Consider the following 20,024-nt stretch of genomic DNA (forward strand, 5'->3'; position numbering starts at 1 on the left):
TGTTTTTTTTTAATGCTTTCCCCCTTTTGTAAAAGGGCCAAATTAAGAAATGGGGGGTTTTTTGTTAAAAAAAAAAAGAAAATCTCCGTTGCAAAGTCATTACTTGTTCTTCAAGAGTATTCTGTTATAAGAGCAACATTTTTAGGTGTACCTGAAAATAAGATGTACAGTTTTCTCTTTAAAATTTACAGGCTGTCTTTACTGCAAATGTGGATTAATTAGCAATAAGTAAAATTAAATTCACATTCTAATAAACAGCCCCATAATCTCAAGCAAATAAAAATAAATTCAACTGAAATGGTAATTTATTTGTGCAAAATTACAATGGTTTGATGTGATTTTTTTTTAAAATTAGAGGTGTTTAATGAGAGGTGTGACAGCAGCAGGGGGAACCATGCTCCTTCACACCACTGACCCCCCTTCCTTCTCCTCCTTGGCCAATTCCCTTTCCTTTGCAACTTGAGTAATATGCAGCATTCAATTATAGGCAACATTGTGCTTGTAATTTCTCAAGCAGGCCTCTACTTCTCTTTTTTTTTTACCAGAAAACCTCACATTACTTAATTTGACTCTTTAGAACATGGAGGAAGGCATTAAAAATAGCACTCTTTGAGTTAATTTATCTGTAATTGACCTTTTTTTTAAAAATGTGATTCATATAGTTAATTTTTTCTCTCTCTGAAGAAATGAATCCACTGTAAACCTGATTCAAATAATATTTTTTGATTTTAATAATTTGCTTTTCACTGTTACGTTTTCTTTCATTCATGAAGAATAATAAAAAGCTGCTATCTGGAAAAGCCCCAGGGGACAGCACAGCTTTTCCCCAGTTTGACTGAATTTATCTCATATTTTGTCTGAAAGGACTTACCAATAGAGGACAGTAAAATAAACAAAATAAACAACATCCTTGCCCGACATCAAAAGTGAAGTGCAAAATTTTCCCCAGTAAGAACTCTGTGTATCAACACAGTGTTGCTAAATTGAGCCAGACCTCCTCTGAGTTTCATTGGATGCCAGCGTTGCACATTTTTCCGAAGGAGGGAGTGTTCGGCAAATGTCAAATCTCTGAAGCAAGTAGTTTTTTTTTTGTTTTTTTTTCGTTGGATCTCCCTCTATCTCCATCTCTCTCTCCATCTCTCCCTCCCTCCCTCTCTTGCTCAGTCGCTTCCTCTCGCAATAACTCCCCTCCCTCTCTTTCCCTCATCACTAGGCAGAATTAAAGGCTGGGGGGAGGGGCAGTTTATGCAGACTGTGCTGGGACTTGTGATCCACAGATTTGATATTCACATTAAGAGAGAAACTAGCTTCTTTGAAGTGAGGGGGTAGCAGGTCCCAGAGGACTGCTGAAGTAGCACACTTTTTTTTTTTTTTTTTTTTTTACTGACACAGCACGGTCCGGGGGGGGCGGAGGCGTCGGTGGGTGCAACGGGTTTGGGGGAACAGATTGCTGGGGACAAGGGTGGGGAACAGCAAAACCCCATCCATTGATTAGATCCAACTTCAGCAATCTTCCTCCTGACTTCTCCACCCTACTTAAGTCAGACCCCCGAGGATTATCTATAAGTTTACACCTCTCTACACCCCCCGCCATATTTCCACCGATATTCAATTTGCACCCCTTCTCTCAATGCATCGCATCTCAGTGTCTCCTGTGCCGGTTTATGTTTCCACACATAGTTGCTTTTCCTGTTGCCACCCAAATCAAAACACAACTTTCTGTCCCACAAACACCTGATGGATGAGTGACAGCCAGGTGGCAAGCAAAAAAAAAGAGAGAAGTAGAACTACTTTGAAAGAAAAAAAAAAACACCCAAAGCTGTTTCTAGATAGAGCTAAGGGAAAGAAGAGAGCGCTTTTCTAACAGTTCTTTCAGCTAATTTTGACACGTTTCTGCAGGTCTGCTAAAGCTGGCCACTGGTATATAAGATAAAACCCAAAATGTGTTGGAAATTATTGTTGGGTTGAGATTTGCGAGAGGGAACGAGGAGAGCAGAGGAGGGCAGCATGAGGATGTGTTTTTGTCTTGGGTTGGGCACAGGGGCATGTGGAATTGTAAAAATGTGTGAATTTGAAACATTTGGGGGTTTTGGAGTTTGTTTAGCCCCCCCTCCAAAACAATACAGCTTTGAACTTTGCGTGTTTGTGTGTGTGTGTGTGTGCGTGCACACGCGCTTGTGTGCGTTCACATCCTGGAGAGGCGTAGATCAGCTGCATTATGCATGATGAAACCTTGCATAGGTTATGACTTCTGCTTCTCCGGCATACATATTCATGCATGGCTCACTGGCAGGGCGTGTAAAATAGTTCCCGCGACTCTGACAGCCTAAGCTGCAGCTCCAGCGGTGCCATCAGCGCCTCCAACACCTTCCCTGTAAGGGCTGCTTTTCTCCCCGGAGCTGTGTCTGAACGAGGCTGATGAAGCCTCCAGGGTGAAGGAGAGCTGCAACAACACCCTCTCCAAAACCATGCAGCACCGTCAGTACTGCTACCAGCCTATCAGCTGTCCATGAGCGGCAAAGGGTGGGCAACAACAGTTCTGCTTAATTGTGTTTGCACGTGTATTAAATCCTCAGAACCAGTTTGGAATACACATCCTTAGAAAAAGCAATCTCCCAATATTTTGGTAGGTGATAATTTTGTGAAAAATTAAAATTTTCAAAGATCTTGTGATCTGATTTTAGCAGGAAAAACAATCAGACATCTTTGCCTGTTTGTAATGTAAAGCAGGACTTTGATGTGGCACACCTTCTAGTCATGTTCAACATGACTTTGAAGCAACTATTCATTGTTTTCAACTTTCAAAACTGCATGATCAGAGAGTGCGGTTTAAGCATTGAATACGTTTTTGACATTTTCCTGAGAGAGATATTTTAGTGTGATTGTTGCATTTTGAGAATCTTTCATTAATGTCAACCAAATACTTTGAAAAGTGAAAAACTGTGATAAAGCAAGAACCAAAGCTTCAAGGAATTTGCAAGTGAAATGTAGATTTTATGAAGGGAAGTTTTTGCACTTTGAAACACTAACACCTGGACTTAAATTCCTGTGTTTGAAAGTCATGCTGCTTACTTCACCTTCCAACTTTTAATACACAATAATGAATTCAGGTGAGCAAGTCAAGAAGATTGTCATGATTTTGTTGAGAAGAAAATGTTTTCGCTGACAAAAATACAAGATTTTATAGATTGGAAACTTTCTTTTAAGGACTCAATAGACAACACGGATTATTCAAATCAATGTTTGACCAATTCGCATGTTTCATTTTTGTCTAATTTTAAATTGATTTTAATGCTACAAGAGTTGTCAAAATTATTCATTTCTGTGCAAAGTGAAGAAGAAATAAAGCTAATATCTCTGTATAAATACCAGGTCCATGCGTGACTATTCTGCATATTTCATATTTTGAACCAGAAGTGTCCAATTGCGTCCATTTTTTTAAGCACAGTAAAACAGCCTTCCAGTTTCTCAGGCATCACCTCTTAGATTTCAACATTAGCTAACAGCTGCTGGCTAACTGTTAGGAATCACAAATTGTTAGAATATAGTCTCTAACTCCGCCATCCCGTTTCGTATTCCTTCTGATTCCCTTCATGCTGCAACATCAGAACTACTTTGAGGTGACGTGGTGTTGGCCAAAAGATTCTGTATTTCTCTTTTTCACTTTTCAATTATTAACCAGCTAGCAAAACAGGAATGCATTTCCTCCAACTATAAATCTGTCTGTAAAAACAATCCAAAAGTTGTGGTTCTATTCTACGCCATAAGCTGCTCAGAGGAAACGGCACTTAATTGTTTATTTTTTAATGAACCAAGTCTTCCTTTTAGAGAAAATCAGAAATGCACTTTTTGACCCCTGATAGTTCAATAGCTTATTACCTTGCTGTGTACTCGGTGTGCTTGGTAGTCTGGTTTCTCAACATTCAGGAGTGCAAGGGATTGATTCGCTTAGGATAACCAGTAATTGGTGGGCCACTGGATGCAGTTGTCACCAGTGAAACCTGTAAAATGAAAACTGCAGCATTAGTGCTGGCTCAGCAGAAAATCAGCAACAATTCCTCCAGGTACTTCTTACCATCCCTCAAATATTTATTGCATTGCTGTTTACACCGGCTTATTTCATAGGTCATATGCTGCAGATTAATCTGGCTCTAAACAAGAAATATTCAGCGATTCATCTTAATTTTTTTTTTAGGAAGAAGTGTTGGGATTTTGGATGTTTGTATGGTACAGCCAGAAAAAGTCAGCTAGGCAGTTTAAATTAGTTATGGTGAGGGATGCAATTAATTCTGAGGAAGCTACTTTCTAAACAAACTATTAGAAACAAGGTTAAGCATCAATAATTTTTAGCTGATTTTTAAAAAAAAAAGAAAAATGAATTTCTTAACGTGTTAAACATCATTAAAAACATGCAATATATTTATGTTCCTATATTTTTCTATCACTGGCGCAGTGGTTACGGTTTGTTTTCTTGGCAGCGTAAGCCACCATACTGGTTGGCACAGGTGGTTGTTGGCGTTTGATCTGCTGGTTTTAAATGGAGTGGAAACTCTGCCGTCCTGGCACGAACGCAGCACCGAGCCTTTGACCACACCTGGTGGGCTGGATCTGTGACGCGTCGCTTACAGTTGCTCTCTATCTGCAAAAAAAAGCTGTCCCCTTTTTGTCAAAATATAACAATTTGTGTGTTGTGATCTAAATTTATCTCTCAGTTTTTACTCCTTATGATAATTTCAAGATAATGTAACGTGACAGTTTTCAGGCAGGCTGTTTTTAGTGTTAAAATCTTTGTCCCAGTGGGGAATGGGTGGAGCTCGTCTTCCACCCATCTCTTTGCTCCACAGAGATCCATGTTGTAGAAATAGGTCAATTAAAATTAGCCTTTGCTTTACAATGTGCTGACAATCAATAGTGTCGTAAGGATTAATACTGGTGTTACGTTTATTTCTCATTTCTTTAGAGTTTAGACATTGCCACAAAGTAACTCATTGCAGTTATACTTGGTCTCTTTCTGTGATTCTTATAATGTTGCTTCAAAATTGAAACCAGAAAGGTTAAATACTACAGTCTCTGTGTGATGAGCTTTAAAGAACATTTTAAAGTGTAAGTGTGTTATTTAGGAGCTAAACAGAAGTTCGGCAACATAGTAAAAGATAGGATCGATTAGGAAAGTATTCAAGATTATTTTCTAAGAAAAGAGTAGTAAACAAAGTGTGAAAAATATTTTATCGTAGAGGGGAAAAAAATCCAGCTCTCTTGTCTGTCAATCAGTTGTTTGCAATTCAGTGCCAGTCTTAAGGAATGTTGTCATGCAACATATAGTTATATATATGAAATCAGTAGGACCATGTCCAGGAAGAAATGTCAGAATATGTAGTTCTGCAACCTTTTCAGGACAGGACAATAATAAAGGGGAAAAATATAACTAAACCAGTGAGTGTCATATCGGTTGTTTTTCCTCCAACTATCAAGCTGAAAGCCTAAAAAGTTATTAAATATCTGCAACGTCTGGAGTTTTTTTTTTTTTTTTTAATTTCGTCGCATTTTTTATCTGCTTTCAGCAACATGATCTTTTTTTTTTTTTTGGCCAATTCTGATTAAGACTTCTAATAATAATAAAAAACCTTTTCTGTATTCTGTCCAGATTTTGTGCCATATGCTCAAAGTTTTGATCTCTTTTGCTCTGCTGCAGACTAAATGGTCGTATCTTAAGTAGCTTTTGTTTGTCCTTTAACTTCCTTTTTAAATACATTGTCTATACTCTTTTTTTTTCTCATGCATATCTAACATATATTTAACAAATTTTTGTACCAGTTTTTCTAACAAATATCTCCTGGTGGCTGTGAAGCATAAATCTGTTGTATAAAATCTTTAAATACTCTAAAAATGTATCTTTTGAAATTGTAGTTTTTATTTTTTGACATGTTGAAGAGTAATTTTGAAAAACATTTTTCTTCCTTGTTTTGTTGTTGCTTTTCCCCTGCCACTTATATTGTTTGCAGGGGGATCATCTTATCAAAGTTATGTAGTTAGTTTCTCTATTTGTAAATATTTAATAAGTTATAGTTTAGCTTAATTAGAAAATACCTACTTTTATATTACATTGCATCTAATATAGGAGATATGGGAAATTAAATATTAAGAATCTTGTAACTGGTAGCTGTGTTTTGTAGTTGCTTGTGTGAAGGTCTAGAAACCACGTGTGTTTTCATTATCCCTTAAGTCTGTCAGCATATATATTGCAACATTTTGCACAGGAGGCGTTAAAAAATGTAAGATTTTTTGAACACTGACCAATAAATGGAATTTCTCACACTTTATTAGCCAGCATGTCTCTTAACTGGCTTCTGTAAAGATTGTCAGATACAAGTTTTTCCATCTAGCCAGCTGACTTCATTGAGTTATTGACTTAGATAGGTAGACATGTAGACAGACAGACAGACAGGCAGACAGACAGACAGACATGGTGTTTGTTCAGACATCAGGTTGTCAGATGGTGCCTAAGAAGGAAGCGGTATGTTTTGGTTCACATCATAAAGAGACATGTTTTTCTCTAAATGATCTGCACTAACAGAGTTTCTACTTAAAATGTTTAGGTTGATGGTTTGTAGTTGCTTGGTGGAGTTTCTGAGCCATTGAAAGCCACTTTGCCTTGTCCCAATATGGCTGAGGACAGGCCGTATATGAAGGGTTTTTTTAATTATTTTTTTTAATCTGTGTGTGTGTGTGTGCGTGCGTGCGTGTGTGTGTGTGCATTTTACATGGTTTTGACACAGCTTTGACATGGTTTTGAGTAGTGGGAGTTCTTTCTGATCCACTTCCCGCACCATCAGTCCCAGCGCTCTGCAGCCCCCCAAATGCCCATGCCTCCAGGCCATATAATCTACTGTATGAGAGGGTCTTTCGCTGCCCACAACCCCCTCCCCCGAAGCTTATAGGGCAACCCCTCACTTCCCTACTTTACTGCTGTCCCCCCTTTGGGAGATTATAGATATTGCAATCTTTAATATGGGCTTTATGCTCAGGGGCTATTATCAGTAATCTGCGGAGGGGAGGGAGTCTGACCTGGTTTTTGCAGCCCACTGCTGGACTGCCAGACATATTTTCATATACCATCTGTAACATGTTGCCCAGATTTATCAATCTTTAACCAGGAATCCCCCCCGTCTTCTAAAAGAAGCTACAATTATTGATAAACCTCATCGGATGGATAAGATGGCTGCCTTTCTCTTTGATTCTGTAACATAATATTGATATTAACAATTTAGAACAACAAAGTTTCCATGTTTGATTGGATATTTTTTGCATTAATTTCTTATAAGAAAAAGATAAAAAGCACAATTCTGCCAATTCATCTGTAGTGACACATCATATCTAAAGTAAACTTGACTGATGTTATAAAAAAGTTTATCTCGTTGCTTTAAATTTTGCATGGCATAAAATTTCAGTAAATTTAAAGATTTGATAGCTAGCTATCGTTACTGTCTCTCAAATAATATTGTCCAGGCTGACAGGAGTTTGAAAATAATATTTTATTCTAATCTCAAGTCAAAAATGTTTCTGGTCTTGATAGTGTCAAAATCAGTTCAAGTCCAATGCTTTAAATATTCCTTGCTCAGTCTCTCAGTGGCCAAAAATGTTTTTTCCCCAGATGAATAAAGAAAACAGCACTTTAACCCAAATGTCCCTAAAAACATCTCTGACTTATTGACCTTTTTCCGCCCTCCTGACCATGGAGATCCATGGTTTGTGTCTTGCCAACTACCTCCAGGTCAACGTTTGTTATAACGAGAAATAAAGCGTTTTCCTCTCAAACCCCACCCCCAGTTCATCGAACTCCCTGCCCACTGAAACTGGGCGCACTAAATCTCTAACTGCCTTCAAATCTCTCTATAAAACCGTCCTCTTTGTAAAAGCCTTTGGCAATGTCTGAGATATTTATTACATGTTCTATTATTCCCCTTTTGTGAGTCAAAACCTCCACACCTTTCGCTCCCCTCACTGCACAGCATACTGTGCCACATGAGGGAAACGTTAACATTAAAATAAATATAATCATCCACATATCCACATGTAGCTGTCTACACATTTCCAAAATGTCAAATTTTTAAAAGTTTTTTTGTTTTATCCTATGAAGTGAGCCTTACTTTTCACAGCTATTCGGTCTCAAAAAGATATTTTCCAAAATAAATTTTACTTTTTGGTGAAATCTTTGCAAAATATCTCTGCTTGTTGAATGTTACACTTGCAACAAGTGATTGTGCTCAGTGTTTCCTAAAGCTGAACAACTATTAAGCAGAGTGGTAATATATATATGTATATATAAAAGAAGCAACAACAACAACAACAAAATAAAAGAAGCAAATGTATTTTTTTTTTCGATCACCAGTCGATTTTGTAAGTTTGTAATAAAATGTTAATGTAGAGAGAAAAAAATACAGTGATTTTATGCAGCTGGTAACCCAAACGTTACATCTTTTGGTGTCTTTGAGGACCTCTAATAAAATCTGTCCTGGACTGAAGGGGGGAACCATTTGGTCAGTGGGTGTATATGAGATAACGTGGTAAATTAGAGTCAGCAGTGGTTAAATACCACATCTGTCCATCAGAAGTGCCCCCCCCCGTCATTAACTCCTCTCTTAATAACTCCCAAACCTGGTGCGTCTCCTCCTACCCTCCCGATCCCCCTGAATTTCTCCTCTTTTAACTCTCCTTTTCTCTGTTGGAGGTGTGTGTGTTTAATCTGACGGCCTATGAATAACATGGCTACGTGTGTGTATTTGTGTGTGTGTTTTTGTGTAAATATGTAAGGAGATTAAACAGACTTAAATCTCTGCGTCTGGCATAGAAATTCCAATCACATAACCTATCAGCGAGTTCCCTCCCTCCCCGTGTCTCTGTCTTTGTGTAGCTGCACACAAACTGTATGGAGGTAACGGACTCCTCCTCCTCCTCCTCTTCCTCCCCCCACCCGGTCCCATCCACCTAAACCATCACAAGCTTTAGCCCAAATCCCTGGCTTTTTGAGTCACATGACTGATGTTTGCAGCTGGACATTTGACATACATTTATTTTGATTATTTTGCAACACGTCTGAAGGACGTTCCCACCCTTTTAAACTTGTTTCTGTTGTTTATGATGTGGGCAAGAGCCATTACAATGTGGGATAACCTGGAGTAAATATAATAGTTAAAGTAAAGATATATGACATGATTTTACTGCTTTTAATAATAATTAACAAAAATCTTTAATAATTCAAATAAAGCAATACATACTTTTTGTTTTTTAATGGGTTTCACACTGTTTAGTTGATAGTGATGTATGAAATGTAGAAAAATGGCTAAGACTGAAGATCAAAATGGAGCAGTGACGCTTTCAATAAATTCAGGTTGAATGGTGGTCAGTGGTACCAAAACGTGCCAAAAGAAGAACACAGGTTTTTAGGAAAACACACAACAAAATGTTGAATGATCTATGAGGGGAAGATCCTCAAAATACTGCGCAGTGTTTGAAATTGTAGCGTTATTCTAATCTTACCTTTTTAACACATTGGTATGCATAGATAATGGCAACTGGCCCATGCCTACTGCGACGTTTTTCTTTTGTTTTGGTGTTTCCACCACATCTGACATATAAGTGCTAACGCTTCATCTGTTTGCCTCTGCAGTACACAGTGAGGATGTGGGCTCTACCAGGCTGTACTTTGTAAATGCCTCCCTGCAGAGGGTAACCTACTCCAGCTCAGTGGGGGTGTCCCTGCCCTGTCCTGCAGGGGGCACCCCCAGCGCCATACTGCGCTGGTACCTGGCCACTGGCGACGACATCTACGACGTGCCCCACATCCGCCATGTGCACGCCAACGGCACCCTCCAGCTGTACCCGTTCTCGCCCTCCGCGTACAACAGCTACATCCACGACAACGACTACTTTTGCACCGCCGAGAACCAGGCGGGCAAGATCCGCAGCCCGAACATCCGCATCAAAGCTGGTGAGTACCAGCGACAGACACTGATTTAAGCAGAAAATAGAGCAGATGTGATTGACAGCTGCAAAAAAAACAAAAAAAAACCCAGCCCACACTGAATCACCTGCCCTAAAATAGCCCTTGACCTGAACACAGATTGACCTAGAACAGAGTCTGCAGAGAGAACATCTGCATCACTCACCACATCAGGCTTCGGCCTTTACTCGCACCTATTAGACAGAGCGAGTGATGAAACGCTCCAACATCGGCCACTGAGCTCCTCCATCTGCTGAATGAGTCTCATTCAGCAGATGAAGTGTTTAAATATTTCCATCTCAAAAGAAACGAGGAAGAAACTCCAGTCACTTGAGAAAAGGTCAGAACAAAACAGGCTAAGGACATTTTTAAAGCAAATGCAAGATTTCATAAAGTGGTTGTTTTTAATACTTTAAAAACAAAAAAAAAACATACTGCCTTATCATGGTAATTATTGCCATACTGTAGCTTTAACATATTTACAGTAAAAGTGGACTCTGTGGCTCCTAACCGAATCTTCCATGTTTGAAACATTTAATCTTTATGGATTGCATTAGAGATGCACAATATTTTAAATCGCAGCTGTGCACAGTAACGTGTGCACTTCAGCAATCACAAAGAAATGCTTGGATGCAATATTGGATTGGCTAACGTCTTTCATCTGCCATACATTAAATCTCTGCTTGCAATGCATATATTTTGCCATTTGCATGGACTGTCTTTCAATGCTGCTTAATGATTAAAAATGAAATAAATTTTCACTTTTGTATTGTGTATTTGATGGCTGAAAAGTGAAAGATAAAGACTTTCTCCTTTAAAACTTAGACGTCTCTTTCCAACATATAAAGCATCTACATGAAAACAAGAATGGAAACCTGTGCTTTAAAGGAAAGGTTTCTCTTTGTTATGCTAAAAATGTATCTTGTATACAACATTTTGTATACAAAATCTGAATTATTGATCGTCGCATCTTTGTTGGATGTACAGGAGGCTCCACTTCTTCTGCTTCAGGGTCAAAGATGTACGGTTTCAGCCATTTTGACATGTTTTACATTTTGAGTCGTACAGAGGATCTGGACCCTCTGCTATTCAGAAACAGTGACTTGGTTGGGGTTTGGACTTTGTTATAGTTTTAAATTTTACCCCCTAAATTAAAAACTTACTAATAAGTTGTAACTTTTTAATATCTCTGTTTACCATAGTAACCAGGCCATGCTGTAAACCAGAGGTTCCCAAACTGTGGTGCGCGCCCCCTATGGGGGGCGCCGTGCCATTGCAGGGGGGGGAGCGGGAAGCCATCTGGATGAAAAAAAACAAAACATGAACGCTGTATGCGCTGGGTTTTTACCGTAGAATGGCCAACTCTCTGTTATTCCTCTGTTAATTTGATACAATAGGGGCTTCCACACTTCCCATATCTGTGTCCTCTGTCACTTTAATCAGCAGTTAAAACCGTTTAATCAGTTGTCAGCATGTGGTAACCTGTATTTCCGAGCCGCCTTTAAACGCAACATGAGTGCTACAACTCTCGCGCTGGGTTTACACCTGTGCGGCAGTGAAGGAGACCTGCTGCTGCTACTGTGCAGAGCTACGCAGGTGTGTGTTAGAATCACGGCAGCAAACCAGCAAAACGCAAAGAACTTTTCACAGTTTTTCCCCCAAACTAACCGACTGAGTTGAGTAAAGCTGCTGGATGCAGGTAATGTTAGCTAAAAGATGACTAGCTAATATCAATGCATCACCTTAAGCTTAACAAGTAGCCTGTAGGCTACCGATGTTGTTGTCTATGTTCAGCTACGTAGATTCAATTTGCCTCCAAGAAAGTCGATTCCCCCCCCTTCCCACCCGTTCTTAAAGACAGGGAGTTTCTAAAAATCCCTCCCCCCGTAACACACGTCGTTTCAACCAGACAGCCATTTGTAATCCATTGGGGGGGCCCAGAAAATGTTTGGAAACCACTGGGGGGCGCAGAAGAAAAGGTTTGGGAACCACTGCTGTAAACTAAATAGCAACATGCTTCTCAAACTGTAACATTGAACACAGATTGCTAATTGATCAGTTTAGTGTCTTTGACGGTGAAGGGAAGGGTTTCTCTTTAGCAGAAGATGTTTCTTGTTGCTATTAAATTGAACACAAATACATGACTAAAAGCTACAAATGGAAGCTGCATTTCATATCGTTTTAGCATTTCATGCTAACATTGCAAATAGTGTTTTGCCTGCTAAATAAAGGTTTAGCTATTTAACAAAATTTAGCAATCATAATCTAGCATTCACAAACTTCTACCTTCACTCTGTCTTTGTTCAGGTAAACTTACTGTGTTTCCTGGGTGATACATATTGTTAATAACCCCTCCTCAACCTGAAAAAAGGGTGCTCCAAAAAGTTGGCAACACTGTCGTCTTTTTGGCACAACATATATTGATTTATTTCACAAATGCCAGGGAAAAAATCTTTTCCATAGTGCATTAGAATGGATGATCAATCATCAAACATCAGCAGACACAGCAGCAGTCTAATTTGGGACATTTTGACCCGAAGTTCCCTCTGTTGCCGTTACATTCAGTTATTTTTCTCCATTTTTTGTCTCCTTTCTTCATCTTGTTCCAGATTAAAATGCTTCTGTAATTTTCTTTTATTAACAGACTTAACCGATATGTTTTTTGTTTTTTTCATTAATTCAATAGCGTTAGGCTGCTTTAAATAAGCTAAATTTCATCCATAGTTTCAAAGAAGAAGTACATTTGGGGCTTTTGGCCCAGGAATACAAGCAAAGAGCCCAATTAACAGATACTTCAAACACACAGCTGGATTACCTTTAAACCACATCCAATGTCCTGCTCCGTACCTTATTCCTCTCATTCATTCAGGCCACTTTGGTCCCTCCCCCTTCCCTGCTGCCATCAACATCTGTTTCCATATTCTGCCTCCCAACACAGGCATGAACTAATACTCATTCGTTCTAATACTAATACAAGAGCCAAGTGGGGGATTTGAGCCGGGACCCTGAGCGAGGCGGCAGCCGGTTTGCTGCCTTCGTTCCCACATGACCAGAAAGCCCGGCCTCAAGAGCTGAGGGCGGGGGGGGGAGGGGGGTGGATTAGTGCGAAGCAAACATCCTGCCGCCAGCGGCCTGCGTCAAGCCCTGGCACCGATGGCGATCAGGTCACAATCGGACACAACGCAGATTTTTATTTGGTTCCCGATAGTTTTGCGCTTCCTCTGCCAATGAATGGTTATAAACAAGGATCACTGGCCAACTGCTTTCTGGCGATAATACCTGAAACTCAATTAGAAATACATGAGTTTGAAAATATTTATTAAAACGAGAACCAGGCTGATCTCCTGCGCCCGGTTTTGTCTATTTAAAGAAGATGTAAATTTTTGCGCATGGCTTCTTCCCCTGTTGCAACGGGGAATGTTTGCATGCTATCTCCGTGTCTGTTACCAGGCAAGGGATTCCGAACCAGTCTCTTAGCAACCTTCAGATACGTCCTAGCTTTCATGTCATTTTGCTAATGAGCTCCTGCTCATTCAACAGAGTGTAAAATATTGCCTGAACCTGCATAAAACCAAACCACCAACAAACTCCCCAATGGTTTTTGAAGCTCTGTGCATTCTATCCTTGTGAAGCTCTGTGCACAAATGGTGTTGATGTCATGCCAGCGCTAGAAAATGACTTCCTTGATTATGTTGTTTAATGGCGGCCTGAGTCATACATGTTCAAAGGAGAAGTAAGACTACAAGAAATTGAATGTTATTTCTGTTATCCTATTAAAAAGTATTCCTGGATAAAAAGGGGGGAATATGTATTAAAGATTTACATTACATTTATTCAGTTGATTCCCCATTGTAAAATATAATTTGATCAATCTCTCAAGATTCTCTCTTATGTTAACCTTTCATCATATTTTTCTGCTTTAAAAGTTGGGCATGAAAGTGGGTACATTTTGTGATTGGTAAACCTGATAAAGCTCTTGATTTACTTGTTCTCCATCCCTTATTGTCACCAGATAACACTCATGACCAAAAGAAACGGATCAAAATGTTGAAATGAGTTTCTTCTGTTGGGCAGCCGGGTTAACCTGTAGAGACAGCAGTATCGTCTGCTGAGGTATCAGACGGAGTCAGGGGACGTGATTTTGGTTTTTGTTTTGGATGGATGCTAAAAGACCCCAAAACAACCCACTTTTCATATTTTTAACTTTCTTTTTTCCTTTGGAAGAGAAACAGGCCCAACGTTTTGCAGATTCTCCTCCACACTTAACAGTAGAGGTAAAGTCTATTTTCACATATTCATCTTTTGTTTCACACCAAACCCATCTGAAGTGTTTGTTGCTTAAAAACTCCAACTTAGTCTCCTGTGAGACTGTGTCCTCTAGTCTCACCTGACTAAAGGACAGTCCCTGCTGAAGTTTTAATTTTTTATGTTTGCAATGATTGGACAGAAAAGCTTTTTTCTGGCATCAGTCGTGGACAGCTTGTTGATATGTGTATAACATCTTACGGTTGTTGGAGACCCTTGGTGAGCATACATGCTCATGTTAGCTACAGTGAGCCTTCGTGACTTTTTATTTCGCTTACCGTTGTCCTCACTGTGTGAAAAATCAGGACCCACATTCAGCTTACTGGTTCTGGGATAGAAGAAATGGGCCTGTGTTCATTGACATTTATATTCAAGGGAAACAGAAAGTCAAAGAGTGCTACCCAGATGTGCACTAAACCTCTGATGAACATAAAGTTTAAATTAAAAAACTGCTTTAGCTACTTCAGTTATGTGGTTTGTAACTGGGCCCAAATCCAGGCAGAACCAGAGGCAGAAAGGTGAAGAGTTTTTATAAATGATAAATAATTACAAAGGTGCCATGAAGGAAACATAATATAAAACTGGTGTGAGTGTAATATAATATAAAAATGAAAACCAGGAGTTTAAATATGCAGGAAGGGTTAAAATGACAAATAAACCAGAAGAACTATCCATTGGAGAAGTGGTGCAGCTGTGGCAGAAGGAAAAGTGAGGAGGGGAGACTAATTGACAGGAACTGAGCTAAACTAAGGGCCCTTCTACAGGGAAAAGCTTTTTCCTATAAAATGGGAAGGTTTTTACATGTTTGAGCCCCAGGTCCACCTGGAAACGGCGCTTTAGGAAACTCTAATTCTGTTTCTTTATGGCTTACAGAGTGAAAATGTCTGCCATGTGGAAAACAAAAATGCCATTTTTGAGAAAACCCTAACATATTAACCCAACCTCTAAGCGCATCTTGCATAGCAACAAAAGGCAGATTACATGTTTGTCCTGTAGCTCATGAGTTTCATAATACATTGCGACATGGAGAAGAAGCTCCACTCGTTGTTTGTCCACATGAAAGACTTCGCTCACACTTTGTGGTTTGGCGTTTTTATATTCTTGTTGTGCTTCCCGTGTGGAGGCTTCATGCACACGTCGCATGTTAGGCACCTCTTAAATAGTGTTTCCATTTGGACGAAAAGATTTCTGGAAATGGTCCCATGTCTGCGCGGGTGTTTCTGATACTGATGTCCCATCTGAGAAAAAGAAATTCCTTGTATGCTTCAAAAATGGAACTACAGAAAAGATAAACACCAACCTAAGAGAAATAAATCCAAATGGACACAGAGCAGAACACAAAAGCTGTTGAATAAAAATGAACAAAACAAACACAAATGAAAACCCTGCAACACACTGTAGTATGTTTTAGGGTTCCACCCACCATTTCACCAGGCATTTTATTAAAAACAATCAGATTTTAACTGAATACATGTTCTCCCATTGACGAGTGGATTTTTCTAAATATTTTTTTTGTCAGATTATGTTCCTTCAGTAAAAGATTAATTTATTTTGAGACTGTTGTACATTTTTACCAGGTGTGCCAATAAATACACCCAGGACTCTTCATTCATGTGTTGACAATGTCTATTCAGTCTTAAGACCACGCACATATTAAATTATTCTAGACTTTTATTTCACCTCTATTGTCTGTAATGAAAATAAGCTTTAAAAATTCTATTAGATGATATTTTTGTGTGTGTGTGTGTGTTTGCAGTTTTCAGGGAACCCTACACTGTGCGGGTGGCGGACCAGCGCTCAATGCGGGGCAACGTAGCAGTGTTCAAGTGCCTCATTCCTGCTGCCGTGCAGGAGTATGTCAGTGTTGTGTCCTGGGAAAGAGACACTGTTTCCATTGTTCCAGGTAGGAAATCAAGTAGGTGATTGTAATTTTTTATTTTTTGGGAGATTTTGATTGCTTTGCATCTCCTGGACGTGGGAATGTCTTTATCCTTTATGTCTCTGATTTTGTGGGAGGAGGGTTGGATGCAGCGCTCTGCTTGACCGAACTCCTAACGTGTGTCTTCTGTCTGCTTACCGTTCTGGATCACTGATCTGGTGGCCCTCGTCCTCCTCCTCCTGTTTTTTTTTTTCTTGACATTTCCCTCTCTCTGTCCCTCCTTTCACCGCTTTCCTCATCACACTCAGTTTTCTCCAGCTAATGTCAAGTCCTGCACTTAATTGAGCTTGACACTAAAGAAAACGAGAGACAGACTCTCTTCCAAAAGTCCCACCGTTTCTATTTCTGTCCACTCCTTGCTTGTCTTCCCACCATGTCCTTGAAGAACAGGGCCACAATTAGAGACACAGGATGTCAATAGGACTGGTGCCCTCACATTCATCTTCATTAACCTCATTTGGGTGTGAGTGCGTCTGACGGGGAAAGATACAGAAAAAAGTTGAGCTTGATGTTACGTGCGGCACTTTGTGCATTTTAAGTTTTATGTTTGGGAAGAATGCAAGGTTTATTTGTGCGATCCCTTTGCAGAAGACAGAAATTAGCGGCAAATAAGAGAGACGCAAAGAGGGTAGTAGGGCAAGAATGGCCTTAGGTCCTGAAGCAGATGGTGTTTTACTTCATATGTATGCAAAAACACACTGATAACCATGTTGCATTTGTACTGTATTCTCATTATCATTTCATCAATTTCTAATTTTTTTTCTGATGATTTAGCTTTTTGGTATCCAAAGCACAAAGTAAAGGAGGTTATTAAATTGTTTTCATGTTTACAAAGGATAAACATTGTGGAAGATGCTATTGAGTTAATTTCCTTCATTCTTCCTTACAAAGCAGCTCAGTTTCTGTCTCGCTGCTTGTTGATTGGTGTTAGCAGCTCTTTACAAGTCCAGACACAAAGTTTCAACAGGATTGAGATTCTGGTTTTGATTTGGCCACTTCAGAACATTAACCTCGTTGTCTTTGAACCACTTCTGTGTTACCCTTCCTTTGGGTCCTTGTTTTGCTAGAAAGTAAATGTTCTCCCAAGTCGCTTGGGAATATTTTTCAATCAATCCTGACCTTGCAGTGCTTGCTGCTGAGAAGCATCTTCACAGCATGATGTTGCCAGCACCATTATACATGGTGTAGATGGCTCAATATGTGCCTAATGAGTTATTATTGTTCTTTTTTTTTGTCATAAATGCAAAATTATATTCAGTAGAGTGCTATGTACAAAACTACGGAAAGAACAAAACATTTTTCTAGGTACGGTAGATGATCTAATTTGGATGTGTCATTTCTGAGTGTATATTTACGGTTTCTGTGTACGGGTTTGTGAGGCTGCTGTGTGTAATTAGGGGTATATAGGTCAGTTGATGAGCAGTGAGTGTGAGAATCAGATGCAGAACGAGACGAGTTGCGCACTGAGCTCGGCTTACGTTTGTCTTCGGCTGTCAGAAGCGTAGCATATTCCAGTGAATCTGAGTCAGAGCATCACATGGAAACATATGGAAGTACATACAGGCAAATATTTGGGAAACATTATTGATGCTGATCTCATGCTTCAGTGTTAACCATCACCAAACTGTCTTTGTGCTTCATCATGGTCTGCTTCTCCAGTGAGGGTCTCTCTGGATAGATCTAATGAAGATGTGAAAATTAAAATTGATTTTGTGACTAAAAGCTGTCTGTCTGTGTGTGTGTGTGTGTGTGTGTGTGCGTGTGCATGTGTGTGCGTGTGAGCGGTTGACTGCCTGCCACAGTCCTGTCAGCTGGTCTTAAGAAACATAGCAGAAGGTGTTACAGCTGATCCTCAGAGAGTAAATCCACTGTGTAAAGGTGAACACGTCTGCTTTGTCTCTGCACACACTTGGGTCATTCATTTAATAACTTGCCTTTTTCGTATTTAATGAGAAAACTTTCTAACTTTGCTCTTGGACCGTGAAATAAAATTGATTTCATGAACGATGAGAGTTTTATTGGAGCAATAAAATGAATAAATATTTTTAAAACGATGGTGATGGGGCTTGTCTAACCTGCCTGTCGTCTCGCACATAAAACACCAGCGCAACATGATGAGTATATGTTCATAATTCATATGGACTCGTTTTGACCTTCTTAGTGATCTTCATCTTAGAAAATGCTGTTGCATATAAGGATGTTAAGAATATGCATTTCTCAAAACTGAGCCTCAGTTCATACCTTATTAACATCTAAGCCACAAACAGTGAATCTCCACTGATTACAGTTCAGTATTCACAGATTCACAGATGTCTTTTTCTAAAACATTCAAGGAAAATGCAGTTTGGGAACTGCTGAACTACCTATAGGTCCAATTTTACTGGACGTAATATTGCCTGGCGTTTGCAAACCAGTCAATCCAATTGATTTTCCCAGGAGCTCATTGGCTGCACCTCGAAGAATGGAGATAAAGAAGACTGTAGACGATAGCTTCAGTTCAAGAAGCTAACGTCTAACACGGTTTTCCACTGTGTTTATTAAAACATGTTACAGTACTTGATGTTTGAACTATTAAAATAGGTAGATATAAGCATTTTCAGAGGGGATCTCAAGTATTTGAGTATTTTGGTGGATGTGGTCCTAACCCCAGCGAACTCCTGGTGTCCACTGCACACCCTTAAGTAACACTGGATATTATATTATCTACATGATTACTGCGTAGAAATCTACCAATCAGAGATCTGTGGACAATTGCCCAGCTCTGACCTGATCAAACCAGTTTTAATAATTTCCAGTTTCACTTTAGCAACAATGTTCTCATAAGTTTTTCTAGTCTTAACCATTTGTATTAGAATCAGAGATGTGTGAGACAGAAAAGTTGCTGTAATGACTAGAGTTGAAATTTTAGACTGCCTTTTGCATATAATCCCAGCGATTAGCATGATTAGCATGGTAAAACTTATATAGTTCCCATGCATATTATGTAGACAATGCAGGCTTTACCTTCACTAGCTAGAGCGTGCGACACAGACTTGACTCCCTGATTCAGCCATCATACATTTGAGTCCTGGCTCGATGACTTTTGGCGAATGTCTTCCTGGAAATGTCTAGCTGGAAATTTTGGGGCACACCTCCAGTTTTGTGATTGTGTAGCAAAAACAACTGTTGTTCAGGAAGTTGCAGACTTTCCTGCCCAGTTTCATCATGCATGCTGGTTCTGATTTATAAAAACCCTGAGTTTTATTGTAATTGCAGTCGTCAAGAGGGGCTACAAGATGGTTTCTACATTACTTACTGATTTTTCTCCAGTGATTGTTTAAATTCGATTTGATTGAGTTGGGGTCTTGAAATCTTAGAGAACCGTGGCCTTCAGAGGAAGATTGGTGCTACGACTGACCTCAGGCGCAGTTCATTCCTCTAGCTCTCCTCTGAAATTTCCCACCATCTGGACACAACATAACGACAAGCAAATGCCTAGGCAGCCCTGCTTCTACTGAATTAAAAATGCAAATTCCCCACCTCATTTTCTCTCCATACCTGCACGTCTTTCTCTTTTTTTTTTTTTACAGTGGTGTCATTACATGCGGACACTGATCATTAGCACCAACATACCGGTCGGAAGGTGGAGTTGATGACATAACACAACACAGCCGCTTGCCCTTTGAACCCCAACAGGTTCCGTTTTGTCAAACACACACGTTACCCATCTGGTGCATTGTGTGTGTGTGTGTTTGTGAGTGTGTGTGTGTGTGTGTGTGTGTGCGTGTGTGTGTGTGTATG

General features: G+C 39.6%; 1 protein-coding gene across 2 annotated transcripts in view; it reads left to right on the forward strand.

Annotated features, from left to right (window-relative positions):
- The window catches only part of LOC103133989 (Down syndrome cell adhesion molecule-like protein 1 homolog), a 72,277-nt gene that overhangs the window by 2,251 nt on the left and 50,002 nt on the right, over positions 1-20,024 (forward strand). For both annotated transcript variants that reach the window (XM_016668379.1, XM_007546022.2), the window contains exons 2-3: positions 9,668-9,988; positions 16,062-16,208. In XM_016668379.1, the coding sequence (XP_016523865.1) occupies positions 9,668-9,988; positions 16,062-16,208 (468 nt within the window). The remainder of the gene's footprint in view (positions 1-9,667; positions 9,989-16,061; positions 16,209-20,024) is intronic.

The sequence above is a fragment of the Poecilia formosa genome, unplaced genomic scaffold, assembly GCF_000485575.1.
Source record: "Poecilia formosa unplaced genomic scaffold, Poecilia_formosa-5.1.2 Scaffold14, whole genome shotgun sequence".
Taxonomy (NCBI): domain Eukaryota; kingdom Metazoa; phylum Chordata; class Actinopteri; order Cyprinodontiformes; family Poeciliidae; genus Poecilia; species Poecilia formosa.